The sequence below is a fragment of the Gorilla gorilla genome, chromosome 1 (assembly GCF_029281585.2).
Source record: "Gorilla gorilla gorilla isolate KB3781 chromosome 1, NHGRI_mGorGor1-v2.1_pri, whole genome shotgun sequence".
Lineage (NCBI taxonomy): Eukaryota > Metazoa > Chordata > Mammalia > Primates > Hominidae > Gorilla > Gorilla gorilla.
The window spans coordinates 98,208,007-98,222,020 of record NC_073224.2 but is presented as its reverse complement, the minus strand read 5'-3'; the positions used below and the strand labels follow the sequence as shown (position 1 = coordinate 98,222,020).

The following is a 14,014-nucleotide window of genomic DNA, read 5'->3' as shown; positions in this document are numbered from 1 at the left end:
ATTCCCAACTAATGACAAAAAAACACAATTAGACGTGCTTCCTGAGACAGCACCCATTGGGACTAGAGAATCCTCTGAGAAAGAAGCTGTTTGGATGGAAGAAGGTATTATTTACCACCTGGAACTAGGGGTGTGGAAGAAGGTTTCTTTGTATCATTTGGAGACATCACACTGCTCAGAGTAGGAGATTTCAAGATGCATCTCAGGTCTTTCTCCTGTGGTCTATCCTGCTGGGAGGCAGTCTAGTGCATGGGAGCTAAAAGGCAGGACTTGCTTTGTGAGCCTCTTCAGGTCAGCGTGAGTCTGTTCAGGTGAGTGGAGAATCCTCCCTTGACTTATGCTTTGGTTTAGAGTAGAGTTTTTTGGAGGCAGCAGTACCTGATTTTGGGCTGAGAGACGCATGCTGCACAACCTGCCTTGAGCCCTGACATTTTCTTCAGTGCTTAACATAGATTCACAGGTAAAAGGAGCCTGCCCTACTCTGCCCAAGGAATTTGGAAAGGGTAAAATGGCTTGGAAGAGGGGTTGTATAGATACAGTGATTATCGTTGAACTATTTCTTACTCCATATTCATATTAGTGTGTGTTCCATAGTCTCTAAAGAGAGTCGTCATTGTATGGGGAAAATAAGGATAGATTAAGACTCACCATACTTGTTTTCTAATACTGGTTCTGTGTGACTTCAAGAAAGTCACTTCACCTCTCTTGATCTTTGTTACCTGATCTATAAAACAAAATCCATCAAGATCAAGTTTCCCCACCTCCCCACAAAGTTCTAACAAGCAATATGGGTGTGTCCATATGTGTATTCTTATGTGATAGTGTATGTATAAAGACAATATAAACGTATATGTGGTGTGTGTATCTTTATATGTGATGTGTGTATCTACGAATTTGCATGCTATCTATATACATATGTGTTTGTAATGTATGTGCCTGCCTGATATATTTGTGGATATGGCCATTAATAGCAAATGTATAATTTATAGTTTTGAATGTGTAAGATATGCATAATTATGTGTGAATGCTATAAAGCATATATACACCTGCATGTATGTAGTCATACATATGTTTGTGTGCAAGTATGTGCATATGAATGTCTGTGATTGTGCATCTGTGTATGTGTATATGTACATACAGTCATATGGGAATGGATCCATACATTTGTGTCTAATTTAACAAATACTTTTTTGAAGTTTGAGTAGAGTCTAAATCAGAGCTTCCTTTTTAAGTTACAACAGGAACAAGAGAAAAAGAATCCATATCATCCACCTTTTAAAGAAGTTAGGCATCTACTGGCAAGGTGGAAGAAATCAACAAATCTATCAGGGATATACCTCTCAGAATGGGGCAGACCAACGTAACCTCCTGGAGGGATTTTGTCTTCCTGGGCTTCTCCAGTTCTGGGGAGTTGCAGCTCCTTCTCTTTGCCTTGTTCCTCTCTCTGTATCTAGTCACTCTGACCAGCAATGTCTTCATTATCATAGCCATCAGGCTGGATAGCCATCTGCACACCCCCATGTACCTCTTCCTTTCCTTCCTATCCTTCTCTGAGACCTGCTACACTTTGGGCATCATCCCTAGAATGCTCTCTGGACTGGCTGGGGGGGGACCAGGCTATCTCCTATGTGGGCTGTGCTGCCCAGATGTTCTTTTCTGCCTCATGGGCCTGTACTAACTGCTTCCTTCTGGCTGCCATGGGCTTTGACAGATATGTGGCCATCTGTGCTCCACTCCACTATGCCAGCCGCATGAATCCTACCCTCTGTGCCCAGCTGGTCATTACTTCCTTCCTGACTGGATACCTCTTTGGACTGGGAATGACACTAGTTATTTTCCACCTCTCATTCTGCAGCTCCCATGAAATCCAGCACTTTTTTTGTGACACGCCACCTGTGCTGAGCCTAGCCTGTGGAGATACAGGCCCGAGTGAGCTGAAGATCTTTATCCTCAGTCTTTTGGTCCTCTTGGTCTCCTTCTTCTTCATCACCATCTCCTATGCCTACATCTTGGCAGCAATACTGAGGATCCCCTCTGCTGAGGGGCAGAAGAAGGCCTTCTCCACTTGTGCCTCGCACCTTACAGTGGTCATTATTCATTATGGCTGTGCTTCCTTCGTGTACCTGAGGCCCAAAGCCAGCTACTCTCTTGAGATAGATCAGCTTATTGCCATGACCTATACTGTAGTGACCCCCCTCCTTAATCCCATTGTTTATAGTCTAAGGAATAGGGCTGTACAGACAGCTCTGAGGAATGCTTTCAGAGGGAGATTGCTGGGTAAAGGATGAAGGTTACCCCAATAGGACACTTTCTTCTGTGTAGGCTGGGCATAGACCAAGAACCCAAGCCAAAGGGCCAGGTATTCAAGGCCTCAGGCCAAAGCTGTCCTACCCCCAATCTTCTGGGAAAGCCTTATCCTGCCTCTTGTCCTTCCCCCCGACTGCTTGGAATGCAGAGGCGGGGCTTCCTGCTCTGCTCACTGTGCACAACTCAAAATGAGCCCAAAATCTGAATTTTAACTTTCAGCCTCCTAGATGCCACCCCTAGTTACTGAAACCCATTAAGAATTAAAAATTTAATTAAGATAATCAAGAATTTTTTAATTGAGCTGAACAAAATGAGGGAAGTTTGGAGTGTTCAAGTTCAAGGCAGGGCTGGCAGGAGCCCATCAGGGATACTGTAGAGATTTCTAAAATCATTACATAATTAGACTATTTGACCTGTAATGTTCTTCCAAGATTTGAAACCTGGGGAATATCAGCTTGACAGGTTAGTTTAAAGCTTTGTTAAATGAACAGGTGGGTCATTTTTACTCCCACTGGGTGTCTTTCATCTTTTTATGTTTTTATTTTTTTTAATTTCAACTATTATTTCATATACAGTGGGGCACATGTGCTTATACATTCCTCATTGTGCTATTGACAGTAGCAAAAACATGGAATCATCTTTTTATATAGTTGTCCTCACTATCTCTGACTCTGTTACTTTGCCCTTTTTGTTTTGATTGATTTTCCAAGCTGGGTGGATTCTATTTCAGAAAATGTATTTACTTCCTATTTTTTTTTATAACTGTTAATGTTCTCTGGTAGCTTCAGAATCTTGAGTTCCAAAGACTCTTCTCATTTGGGTCACTTACCAAATTGGATACTGTTCTTTTGAATCTATTGCAGAACTATCTATTCTGCCTATTCCACTTTCCACATATAATGTGGTTATATATAGCAGCGGACATTATTAGAGAAAGTGTAATGAACTCACAAGACCGTCAGGCAGGAGTTTGAATCCAAACTCTTCAACTTACTAGCTGTGTGACTCTAGGTAAGTTATTTAACATTTTTTCAGCTTCCGAGTTCTTATCTTTACAATGGTTGGTGACTAAACAGGATCATGCATACAAAGAATTTAGCACAACCCTTGGATCATAGCGATCGTCCAATAAATTCCAGTTGCTACTATTAAAATGTGTGAAGGAAAAAGATATTGGCTTTTAGTTTAGGTAGAGTTTACTCTAGGTGGAGGATCAGAGAAGACTTCATGTCTTAAATAGTATCTGAACTTGTTCCTAAAGGATGGGTGAGCTTTGAATGCACTGACTGGGGAGAAAGTACATTCTCAGAAGAGAGAATGTAATAGCCAAAGGCTTGATGGTAAGACAATATAGGCCTATTTTAGTGTGTGTGAGTTATTCAGAGGGGCTGGAAACAACTCACAAATGATGCTGAGAAGTTAGTTTGAGTCATGACTTACTTGTTGAAATAATTTGAATACCTTGCTTCAGACATGGTCCTTTTGTCTATAGGAGATAAGGCACAGTAAAACGTTGAACAGAGAGAGGCATCTGGGAAGGGATTCAGGAAGATTAATCCAGCAGCAAAGGGGATGATAGATTTCAGTAGAGAGAAACCAGAGGCAAGGAGATCAGCAAGAAACCCATGGATATCAGCTTAAAAAAAGGCAAAGAGGCTTGAATATGGATAGTGACATTCAGAGACTGAAGGAAATCACAAACATGAGATTTTGAGAAGGTAGAATTCATAGGATTTGGCAGTGAGATCGAAGTGGGGCATGGCTTGAGAGACAAGGAAAGACCTTAGGCCGAGAAGATATTTTTCAGACAGAAATCCATATTTTTTCATGCTTTCAGGAAAGAAATACATCCTTTAATTGGAATTTGATGAAAACTGAATTTGAGAGGAAGGAAGCTAGAGCTCAGAGAAGAGAACAGGATGAAGACAAGTAGATGAGTTAGTCAGATAGCCAAAAGGGCCTCATCAGGGGAGAAAGGCCATCTACTCTGAAGTTCTCAATATTGGAAGAAGTAATCCCTCATTGCACTGAGGCCGTGTGAGCAAATTCATTTCAACAGTTCATTCAGTCTGCCCAGCATAGCATTGACTAAATGCACAGTGACCAATGGTTAGTAAGGATGTTTCAAGTATTGCTAAGTTATACTTAAAGGTCTAACTTCCACACGTAGTAGTCTTAAGTATGGAAGGGTATAAAATCACTTGGAGGGATTTTTCCAAATAGATGTTTCTGGAATCTATCTGTATTTGTTTCTACCTTGAAACAATTGATTTGGGATAGGGACAACATAATAGTCTTCAAAATCTCATTTGGTGATTCAAATTTCCTCTCTTGATTAATTAAGTATGTGACTACGTGCTTAAAAAGGGCAAACTCTTCTTCCAGGTACACACATTTGACCCACTAAATGACTAATAATTTGATTTAGGCCTTGAAAATTTTTGGCAGGGTTAGCATTGGGGGAATGGAATCACATCCACCTTTGCTTGTGATTATTTTCAGCACAAATAGTTTTAGACTATCCATATGTGGTAAGTGTGATATTAAACAATGCTAATTTTCGATGGCCTATATCTTTTCTAACTGTACTATTTTTGGTAACTTATAGTCAGACAATTTAGACATTTGTGAACATTAATTTTGAAAATACTTTCTGCTTGTTATATTCCATAGTATTTGACTATTTAAGAAAAGAATCACTAAAATACCTGTATGTTGTTAGTATCAATGATAACTTTTTAGCTTTAACCAACTTGTTTAAAAAAGGCTCCTATGACAGGATTTGTCCTGCACAGATTCGTTTCTATGCAGAGGAAGGGACTGAGACTTAAGATGGTAATCAAGTGGCAACATGAATGGATTGGTAAGTGGGGACTATTTGTGCAGAATGCTAGCAGTTTTATACACAGCAATTAAGATATCTAAGAATTCTCACCAGCAAATGACACCATTACCTTTTATAAATCAAATCAGAATGTCGGCATGTAAACCTGTTCAGAATAAACCTGGCCTGAAAATTTTTGAAGATAGCATCACCACTTCTTTTTTTAAAATTAATTCTTAATTTTATAAATAATTCTATTAACTGTTACTTTAACAGGATATTGAAGTATTATTTTTATTACATTAAAACTTAAGAGAAAATACGGGAGCTTGGAGGACAAGAGTAAGCCCTGCTATGCTGGAATTTTGTCATTCTGAGAGTAATAACATCTACAATAATTTTGAAGTATGGAAAAAAAACAAGAAAACAGGTGTCATGCTGATCTGTGTGTTGTTTCATTGTACAAACTAAAATATTCATATTCCCCAGAAAATCAAATATCTTTATTTTCAAATTTAAATTTAAACACATTCCAAAGTTTAAAAAATTGTTTGAAAATTGCCTTGGATTTTATTTATCTACTATACTATGGCCCTTCTTTACAGTAAAATTAGCTGCCCACTCTTATATGAGTACAGTTCCCAGAAATATAGAAGCTCAACATTTTACTTAACTTTGCCCCAAAAAATATTTTTAAAAAGAATTACTTTATTCTATAATCGGAATAAAGCAAAATGATAAAGACATGCAAAACAGAACAAATAAAAATAGAAACTTTGACACCCCTCAGCAGTGACTAGTTGCATACAAAATAGCTTCTACTCCTCCAACTCTATTAACCTTTCTATCTCCCACCCTTGAGATTTTTTAAGATCCTACAATAAATGTAATATGCACACAAACACAAGCACACACACACACACACGAGGCCATCTTTATCTTCCACATTTGCCTGTACTCTTTACCCCCCAGTAAATTTCCCACGACACTAAGATTTTCTACGATCCACGAGGAGCTGCTTATTAGTTGCCAAAGTAGGAATTGGTGAAGCCAACGTAGTCATAGCCAGAGAGATGGCTTCGACCCCGTGGGTCCATATATTGCTGCATATGTGTGGCACAGAATGACACTTGCTCTGGGGTAAGGGCCTGAAAAGTATAAAAAGAGAAAAATACAGTTATAGGGATTCAAAATAGCTGGTTCCTTGGAGCCTCCCATATTACGCCCTAAATGCAGGAGATGGAAAGTCTCTGGAAGACGCAAGCCCTATTTCTATTACACACAATTTTTTTCTCATAAATTTATAATTTCTAATGAGTAACTTAACTTTTAATCTCAGCCCTTTCTTGAAAAAGAGAGCTTACTCACTTTGATTATTCTGTAAATCTCATTCCCTAAAGTTGTTTTATTAAATAGAAGGAATTATATGCCTAACAACATTTGTTGACCACTTGATCTATTTCATCTTCCTGGCTGCTTTGAGATGTGGGGACTAGCATGTTTTATGAGTAAGGTAAAATACTCAAGAAGGTAGAATAACTCATCAGTGGTTACACTGCCAGAAAGTGGCAGAGCTGGGACTTGAACCTATGATCCTCTTATGCCAAAGAGTTCCTCTATTCACTGCGCTGTTTGACTACCAAGTGGATCCCTAAAGACTCCAATAAGTTAGCGTGTGGGTGGGTGGCTCCAGATAGTGTCTGGAAGACCACATCATTCTCTTTTTGTAACAGCTTTTTCGAGGTATGATTGATAAAGAATTGCACCTTTAATGTGTACAGTTTGATGAGTTTAGACAATTGGATGAGTTTGTGCAAAATGATACCATCACGTATGTGACCCTTTGTAATCTGATTTCTGCTTAATTGTTTTCCCTTTCACTTCCTGTTACTATCTTCTTACTTTATGCTTTAGGTATTAGGAAAATCTGTTTTCTCAAGTTCCTTTGCACACACACTTGCCTTCGCCTGAAACACTTAGGCTTTCCTTTGATGACTTGATGAGTTCCTGCACGTCCTTCAACACTCACCCTGTGTTAATCATAGATGATACCTTCCCTGATGCAAGTATTTTAAGGAGAGGAATGAAGAAAGCTCTTGGAATCAGAGAGAAGAGAGATTACTTCTGGTTGTAATAAAATTCCCCACATCTTTGTTCCCATGACAGATGTGTTTGCTTCTGTTACAGTGTTTTTAACTTGTAAAGTTCTGTCTTCCCCACTACACCTGAATTTAGGGACTATGTCTTACTAAAGTTTGCACTCCTCATGCCTGGAACATAGTAAGCATTCAATAAATGCTCTTTGAATTAATGAGAAAAAAAAGAAATAGCCTTCAAAACTGAGTTGCAGATTTTGAATTGACTCTCACAGTACGTTTTTGAGTTGGGTCAAGACAAAATGAAGTGGTTACCAAAGCAAATGACATCTTGTGAAAAGGGAGGTCTGAAAAAAAAAAGTGGGTGGGTTTTTTCAAAGTAGGCTACCGGGCCTGAGATGACCAAAATTCAAATTAGGATGACAGTGTAGTAGGGGAAGCAACCAGAATCGGACCTGCTTCATGTCTTCTTTGGTAATATATGACTTGCCCTCCGCCAGGGCTTGGAAGCCATTCTCTATTTCATCACTGGACTTGATGTTTTCTGACTCCTTGTCAATCAGGAAAGCAGTATAGTCCTCCAGTGAGACATAGCCCTTCCTGTGGGAGAAATGGATCAGGAGTTGAGCCTTCTCAAGGCAGAGAAGGAAGTCCCCTTTTTAATCCTACTCAGTGTCTCAGAAACAGAGGAAAGCCAGATTCTCCAAGTGCCTCTTCCAACTAAGCTTTCTGGGATGAGATGGGTTATGCTCTCCATTTTGGCTCCCCTTCATCACCCTCTTACAGCCAAACATTACTAAGCCAAATATTACTAAATATTACTAAGCTCCAGACTCTGTTTCAACATGGGTCATTCAGCCTGATTCTCGGTGAATTTTGAAATTTCCCATCAGCACCAGTCCTCAAATAATTTCTGGTCTTCTTTGGTTTTAGTATTAGCAAGAATTATTCCCTAACAGTTACTTGATCTCTTGATGATTCTAACACACTCCCATAAGCTCATAACTACCCCAACCCCATGTGTTGGTCTCTGAATCACCTATGTCTCCTTAAAATCTCACATACATGAAGGGATTCTTCTCTCTAGTCTCATCCTCAAAAGTAGCTGAAATTCATAGATTGAACATAAATCATGAATTGGAGAAATTGTAAAACTAGTCCTCGAGTTAAAATTAGCACCATTCACTGCTGAGCTAATCTTGAAAGGGCACCAAGAGCTGCCTAATTCATTTATGGTTACCTATTTCTTCCTATTTTCAGATGAGTTAATTTCATGTTTTATGGATCATTTTACTCTCTGTGCTTCTCCCTCCAAACCCCCATCCCTGCAGCGGTCTGACCCTTACTTAGTCTTGTTCCTACCTCCCTGGATCCACAGCATCCAGAAACTTCTCAAACTTGGGCTCATGTTCATCCTCCTCCACCATGGGCAAGTAGTAATTGAGTCCTCTCAGGCAGGACCGGAACTCTTTGTGAGTCAGGCGTCCTGTCAAATTCTCATCAAAGTGTCTAAAGAATAAAAAAAGAAAAAAAATTTTATCAAGCTCAGTAGAAAAACCAAGTGAGAACAGAAAGGAATATGTCTTATTGTGTCAGCTGAAGCTTTATTGACCTGTCATAAAACTATCAGAGGACTGAATAGAAAGCCTGTCTGTGTCATGTACATTTTTTTTAACCTAATGGATAGAGAGAAAAGCATAAAACATTGAGAATGAAGAAATGTATTTTTTGAAGTCTGAAAATCTCACAGAAAGCCATGACTGGAGCTAATGAGCATATCTAGATCTTCATTTAAGATCCCACCAAGCCTCATAGAGTGAGAGAAACATTATTTGTAGACTCATTCTGAATAATCTGAAAAACAAAGAAGCAGTTAACTATGAAATTATACTCACTTATAGATTGTGCTAAACTCCTTTAGGGTCTCTTCACTCACACCTTTGGTGTCCCTGAAAGAAAAAAAAAAAACATGAATTTACCCTGTATGTAAAACACAGGTTAGCAGAACACAAGCCACATGGAAGAGAGAGGAATTTCAATGGACAATTTGCTATTTGAGTCATCTAGTACAAGAGTTGGCAAACTATAGTCCATGGGCCAAATCTAGGCTGCCACCTGCTTTTGTACAGTCCATGAGCCAAGAGTAGATTTTACGTTTTCATATGGTTGAAGATAATCAAAAGAAAATTTTTCAAAACATGAAAATTACATAAAATTTAAATTTCAATGTCCATATATAAAGCTTTATTGGAACATGGCCATGGTCATTCACTTATCATAGCTGCTTTTTTCACTACAACAGCAGAATCAAGGAGTTACAGCAGAAAATATATGTGCCTTACAAGGTTAAATTATTTATTATCAGACCATTTACAGAAAAAGTTTGCCAATCCTGATCTAGATAAAAACGTTGCCAAAATGCTATTGAGACCTAGAGCTGCTTTGATACAGTGAATTTATCTAGAAAATGAGTTTCTGCCCTTCTGCTCTATTTGGCCACACTTTAAATGTTTCTTTTATTCTAGACATTACATTTTAGATAAAATTCTATGAAAGGGAATGGTTTCCTAAGAGATCACATAAGATGGTGAAAGAACTCTTGAGAAATTGGGTATAAAAGTCAGTTGTTGTCCAAGTGGGTGATGAGTAGGCTCAGGTGGATGGAGAGCACTGTCTTTTATTTCATGATGGATTTCAGTATAAAGAGAAATAGTCATTCCGTGGGGCAGTAAAGACCCAGAATATTGGTTCTCTGAAGCAACTCTTTTATCTGGTGCACCAAACTCTCGCCCTTAGTTAAGGTCCTAACACCTAACACCACCTGCACCCCTCCCTGCTCTGGCCACACGCCCTCAATACATGGCCTGGATCTGTTGCTCCAGGTTGTGTTGCATCCGCAACCCAAGCTGGTAGAGCTGGTCCCACTGCTGAGCCAATCCAATGGTGCTGTATTTGATATCAAGGATCAGAGCGTCTTCCAGGTTGTCCCCCAGGTCCACAATCTTGGTTAGTTGACGCTTCATCGCCTGGATCTCCTTCTGTTTTCTCTGGAAAAATGACAGAGAAGAGAGACAATTAGTTGCCCAGGTTACCAGCTCAAAACCTAGAGGTGGAAGAGGAGATACAGGCTGATTTTATTTTCAGGGATCTTCTTGTTCTCTGTGAAAAGATGAACTACTTGGGAAAACCACTTCACTTCTATAGTCCTCATTTATAAAATAATGGGAAGTTTAGGTGAATAAAACTTGTCATTCTGGTATTCTGTAATATATAAATCTAAGAGTTAGTAGTTATACACACACACACATACATCTATATCTGTATATTCTTTCTATCTATCATCTTTCTATCATCTATCTATCTGTCTGTCTGTCTATCATCTGTCATCTATCAAGAGAGCCAATAAAGAAAAATAAAATTTCCAGAGTCCATGCATCATCATTGGCTCACAGTGATCTGCACTGGGACTTATCTGCAACACTGATTGTGGCTGAGCTCTCAGGCTCACTTAAGCTCCACAGTGTTCACTCCTGGGCCGCTTTCATCAACTTGGGATGATGTTCATGGGCTGCTCCTGCCACGCAGACATGTTTTATGCCAAATTTCTGCATCTTGCCCATGCTTTCTCGGTGAGGGAATATTGCTCATAAGGGTAAGTGTGAATTTATTCTGATGATTGTGAAGTGCAGTGAAAAAAATGTGGAATATGACAAAGCTTGTAGCCCTTCAAAGGTCAAATTTGCCTGACATCTTTTTTTTAAGTTTCATTTATATATAATAGAGGTACATACTTCAGGGTATACAAGACAATTTAATACATTCATATCATTTGTAAAGATCAAATCAGTATATGTTGGATGTCTATTACCTTAAATATTTGTCTTTTCTTTATGCTAGAAACATTCACAGTATTTTCTTCTAGCTATTTTAAAATATACAAGATATTATTGTAAACTATGGTCACCCTACTGATCTATCAATTACTAGTCTTATTTCTTCTATCAAACTGTATATTTATACCCAATAATCAACCTCTCTTCATTCCTCTATCTCCCCCTACCATTCCTATCCTCTAGTAACCTCCAATATACTCTCTGTCTTCATGAGATCCATTTTATTTTGCTCCCACCTATGAGTGAGAACATGCAATATTTGTCTTACTGTGCTTGGCTTATTTCACTTAATATAATGACATTCATTTCCATCCATGTTACTGAAAATGTCAGAATTTCATTTTTTAATGGACAAATAATATTCCATTGTGTATACCATGACTTCTTTATCAGTTAATCCATTGATGAGCAGTTAGGTTCTTGTGAATAGTCTCCCTGTTATCTCCTGTCATAAACATGGGAGGGCAGATATTTCTTTGATATATTAATTTCCCTTCTTTTAGATATATACCCAGTAATGGGATTGCTGAATCATATGGTCTTTATCTTTTTAATTTTTTGAGGAATTTCCATACTGGTTTCCATAGTGGCTGTACTATTTCCACTTTCTCTACATCTTCACCAGCATCCATTATTCCTTGTTTTTTTAATAAAAGCCACTTTAACTCAAGTGAGATGACAGTCAAAACTACCTGACATAGTATTCTCTAGCATTTCATTTTTTTGTTAGAAAAAAATTAAATGTGATTACTTAATTTTTTTCTTCTGCAAGAATAATAGTAAAAAAAAAATGTTGAGAAACACTGTTCTAACCCATTACTTCGCTCGGTTGTCAAGAGATGATTAGATTCAATTGTATCATCTTACTACATCATATAATAACAGAAATTTGCCAGTGTTAGGCGCTTTTACATTTGCTCCTTTACTTCATCATCATGTTCTAAATCCTTTGTAGCCACAAAACGTGAAACCACCCACCCACTCTTCCCAAAGCCTCTCCCACTCTGGGCAGATCAGAGTCTCCCATGAAATTATTTCTTCAGGGCAAACAGTGACTCTACAATGGGTACTAACTCTATTGTGTAGATGCAGAAATTGAAATTCAGAGATTTAAGTAGACTGAGGTTTATATTCATGATGTGATGGCCTGTGGTTAAAATGGACTTCAGGTGCTACATACCTAAAAGTATCACCTGGGCTTCCCTTAAGTGATTATTTTTACACTCCTTATAATTTTGGCAATATCTTCAGTTAATGAAAAAACAATACTTACTTTATTTGCTTCCAGCTGAGATTCCAGAGTTCCTGTTTCTTTGAGCAATGATCTAGTTAAGAACCGAAGGAAATCATTATGTATCACATCACAGGTCAATATTTCATACATGCATAACAACTCGAAGCTCCTCTGTTTCAACTTCTCCAAGGTTATGTGGCTTCCATGAAGCAAAATTTCACAGAGCCAAATTTTCACAACCTTGCCAGACTGATGAGAAGGGAAGACTTTCCCTAGTTCTTCTCTGACTAGGAGAAGGCTTTCACGTGCCCCTCTTAATTATTCTTCTTAAATACACACTTAAGCAATGTAGGCAAGATTCCGTCTAGGGAAGTATAAGGGCAGAATGAAATATAATGAGCTTTTCCTTCTCACTCCACATTTTTATTTACATACTACCAGATTACAATGGAATGAAGATGTCTCAGCACTAAGTCTTTCTTAACGAATTCTTCCAGAATAATATAATAAAACAAACATGATGATAACATAAAATACTGACCCATCCAGAAAGTAAGCCCTGGACATGGAGGTCCGGAACAGGAATCGCATGAGAGAAAAGGGAGATGATATGTTAAAATGGATTACTTTAAAGATCTCATTTCCTCAGATTTATGAAACATTTTAAATCTTTCGTTGCCACAAAACATGAATCTGTCCACCCACTGGTTCCCAAGGCCTCTCCCACTCTGAGAAGATCAGAGTCTCCCATAAAGCTCCTTGCTTCAAGACAAGGAGCACCAATGTCAAGGAATATGCTTAGTGTTGGACACACATTGCCAGGATGTGATGAAGTCACCAAGAAAAGAGGAAGAGAAGGGTGTTCTGTGTCTTCTCTGCCTTCTGTCAGATGGTTTAGACATGGTATAGGATTTCTTTTTGTTCATTTATCGTTGTCAGTGAGTATGTAGAAAAGTATATATCATGAATTATCTAAACCACCACATGAACCCTCAAAACACCACAGTTTTGACACACCTACTGGATACAACTTTGACCATGTATTCTAATATATTACATCTTCTAAGTCTCCTTTTTCTAGGTCATTTACCCCAGAAGATGTGACATATGTTATCTTCAGGTACAGAACAGTTTGCTATTAATAAGCACAATTAACATAAATTATCTCACTTGATTCTCATTAGAACTTTAGTAGGTACACAACAGAATAGCTTCATATGAGGTATTCATAGAAGATTCTGCTTCTGGTTATGCCAGTAAATATATATGTGACCTTGAGCAAGTAAATTTATCTACTTGAACTTTCCACACTTGGAAACAGAGCTAATAAGAGCTACTCTGTGTGCTTTTCAAGGTTGCTCTGACAGTTAAGTGAGGTAATGGATATGGAAGTACTCTGTAAAGTGCAATATGGCATGCAAACATAAGAAATTGTTATTATTTTGGGCTGAAATTACAGGCAACAGAAAGAAAGCTGAGAGTATCAAGGAGAGAATACAGAAGTGTACATAATAAGCAGCAGGATGAAATTGTGATTTCTTGGTTTTCCAAGAATTGATTCAGAAAACAGTCAACTCCAAATATGAAGCATAGGCAAGATATGGGGATTTTAGGGCAGAATACATGCTGTCAGAGTCTCTCCTCTTCCCTTCAAACATGT

The 14,014-nt window shown here is 38.3% G+C and overlaps 2 protein-coding genes across 2 annotated transcripts in view; one reads left to right on the top strand and one right to left on the bottom strand.

Moving 5' to 3' along the window:
- Positions 1–1,345: 1,345 nt before the first annotated feature.
- Positions 1,346–2,288, top strand: OR10Z1 (olfactory receptor family 10 subfamily Z member 1). Its single transcript, XM_063693803.1, is given in 2 exon segments — positions 1,346–1,603; positions 1,605–2,288. Coding segments are annotated over 2 exon segments (942 nt in total).
- A 3,330-nt stretch (positions 2,289–5,618) lies between these two features.
- SPTA1 (spectrin alpha, erythrocytic 1) overlaps positions 5,619–14,014 on the bottom strand; it is an 81,517-nt gene continuing 73,121 nt past the window's right edge. The window contains 8 exon segments of the mRNA XM_004027048.5: positions 5,619–6,215; positions 6,217–6,279; positions 7,683–7,827; positions 8,590–8,736; positions 9,123–9,176; positions 10,087–10,274; positions 12,394–12,445; positions 12,896–12,913. Of these exon segments, the coding sequence (XP_004027097.5) occupies positions 6,120–6,215; positions 6,217–6,279; positions 7,683–7,827; positions 8,590–8,736; positions 9,123–9,176; positions 10,087–10,274; positions 12,394–12,445; positions 12,896–12,913 (763 nt within the window). The 3' untranslated portion in view covers positions 5,619–6,119.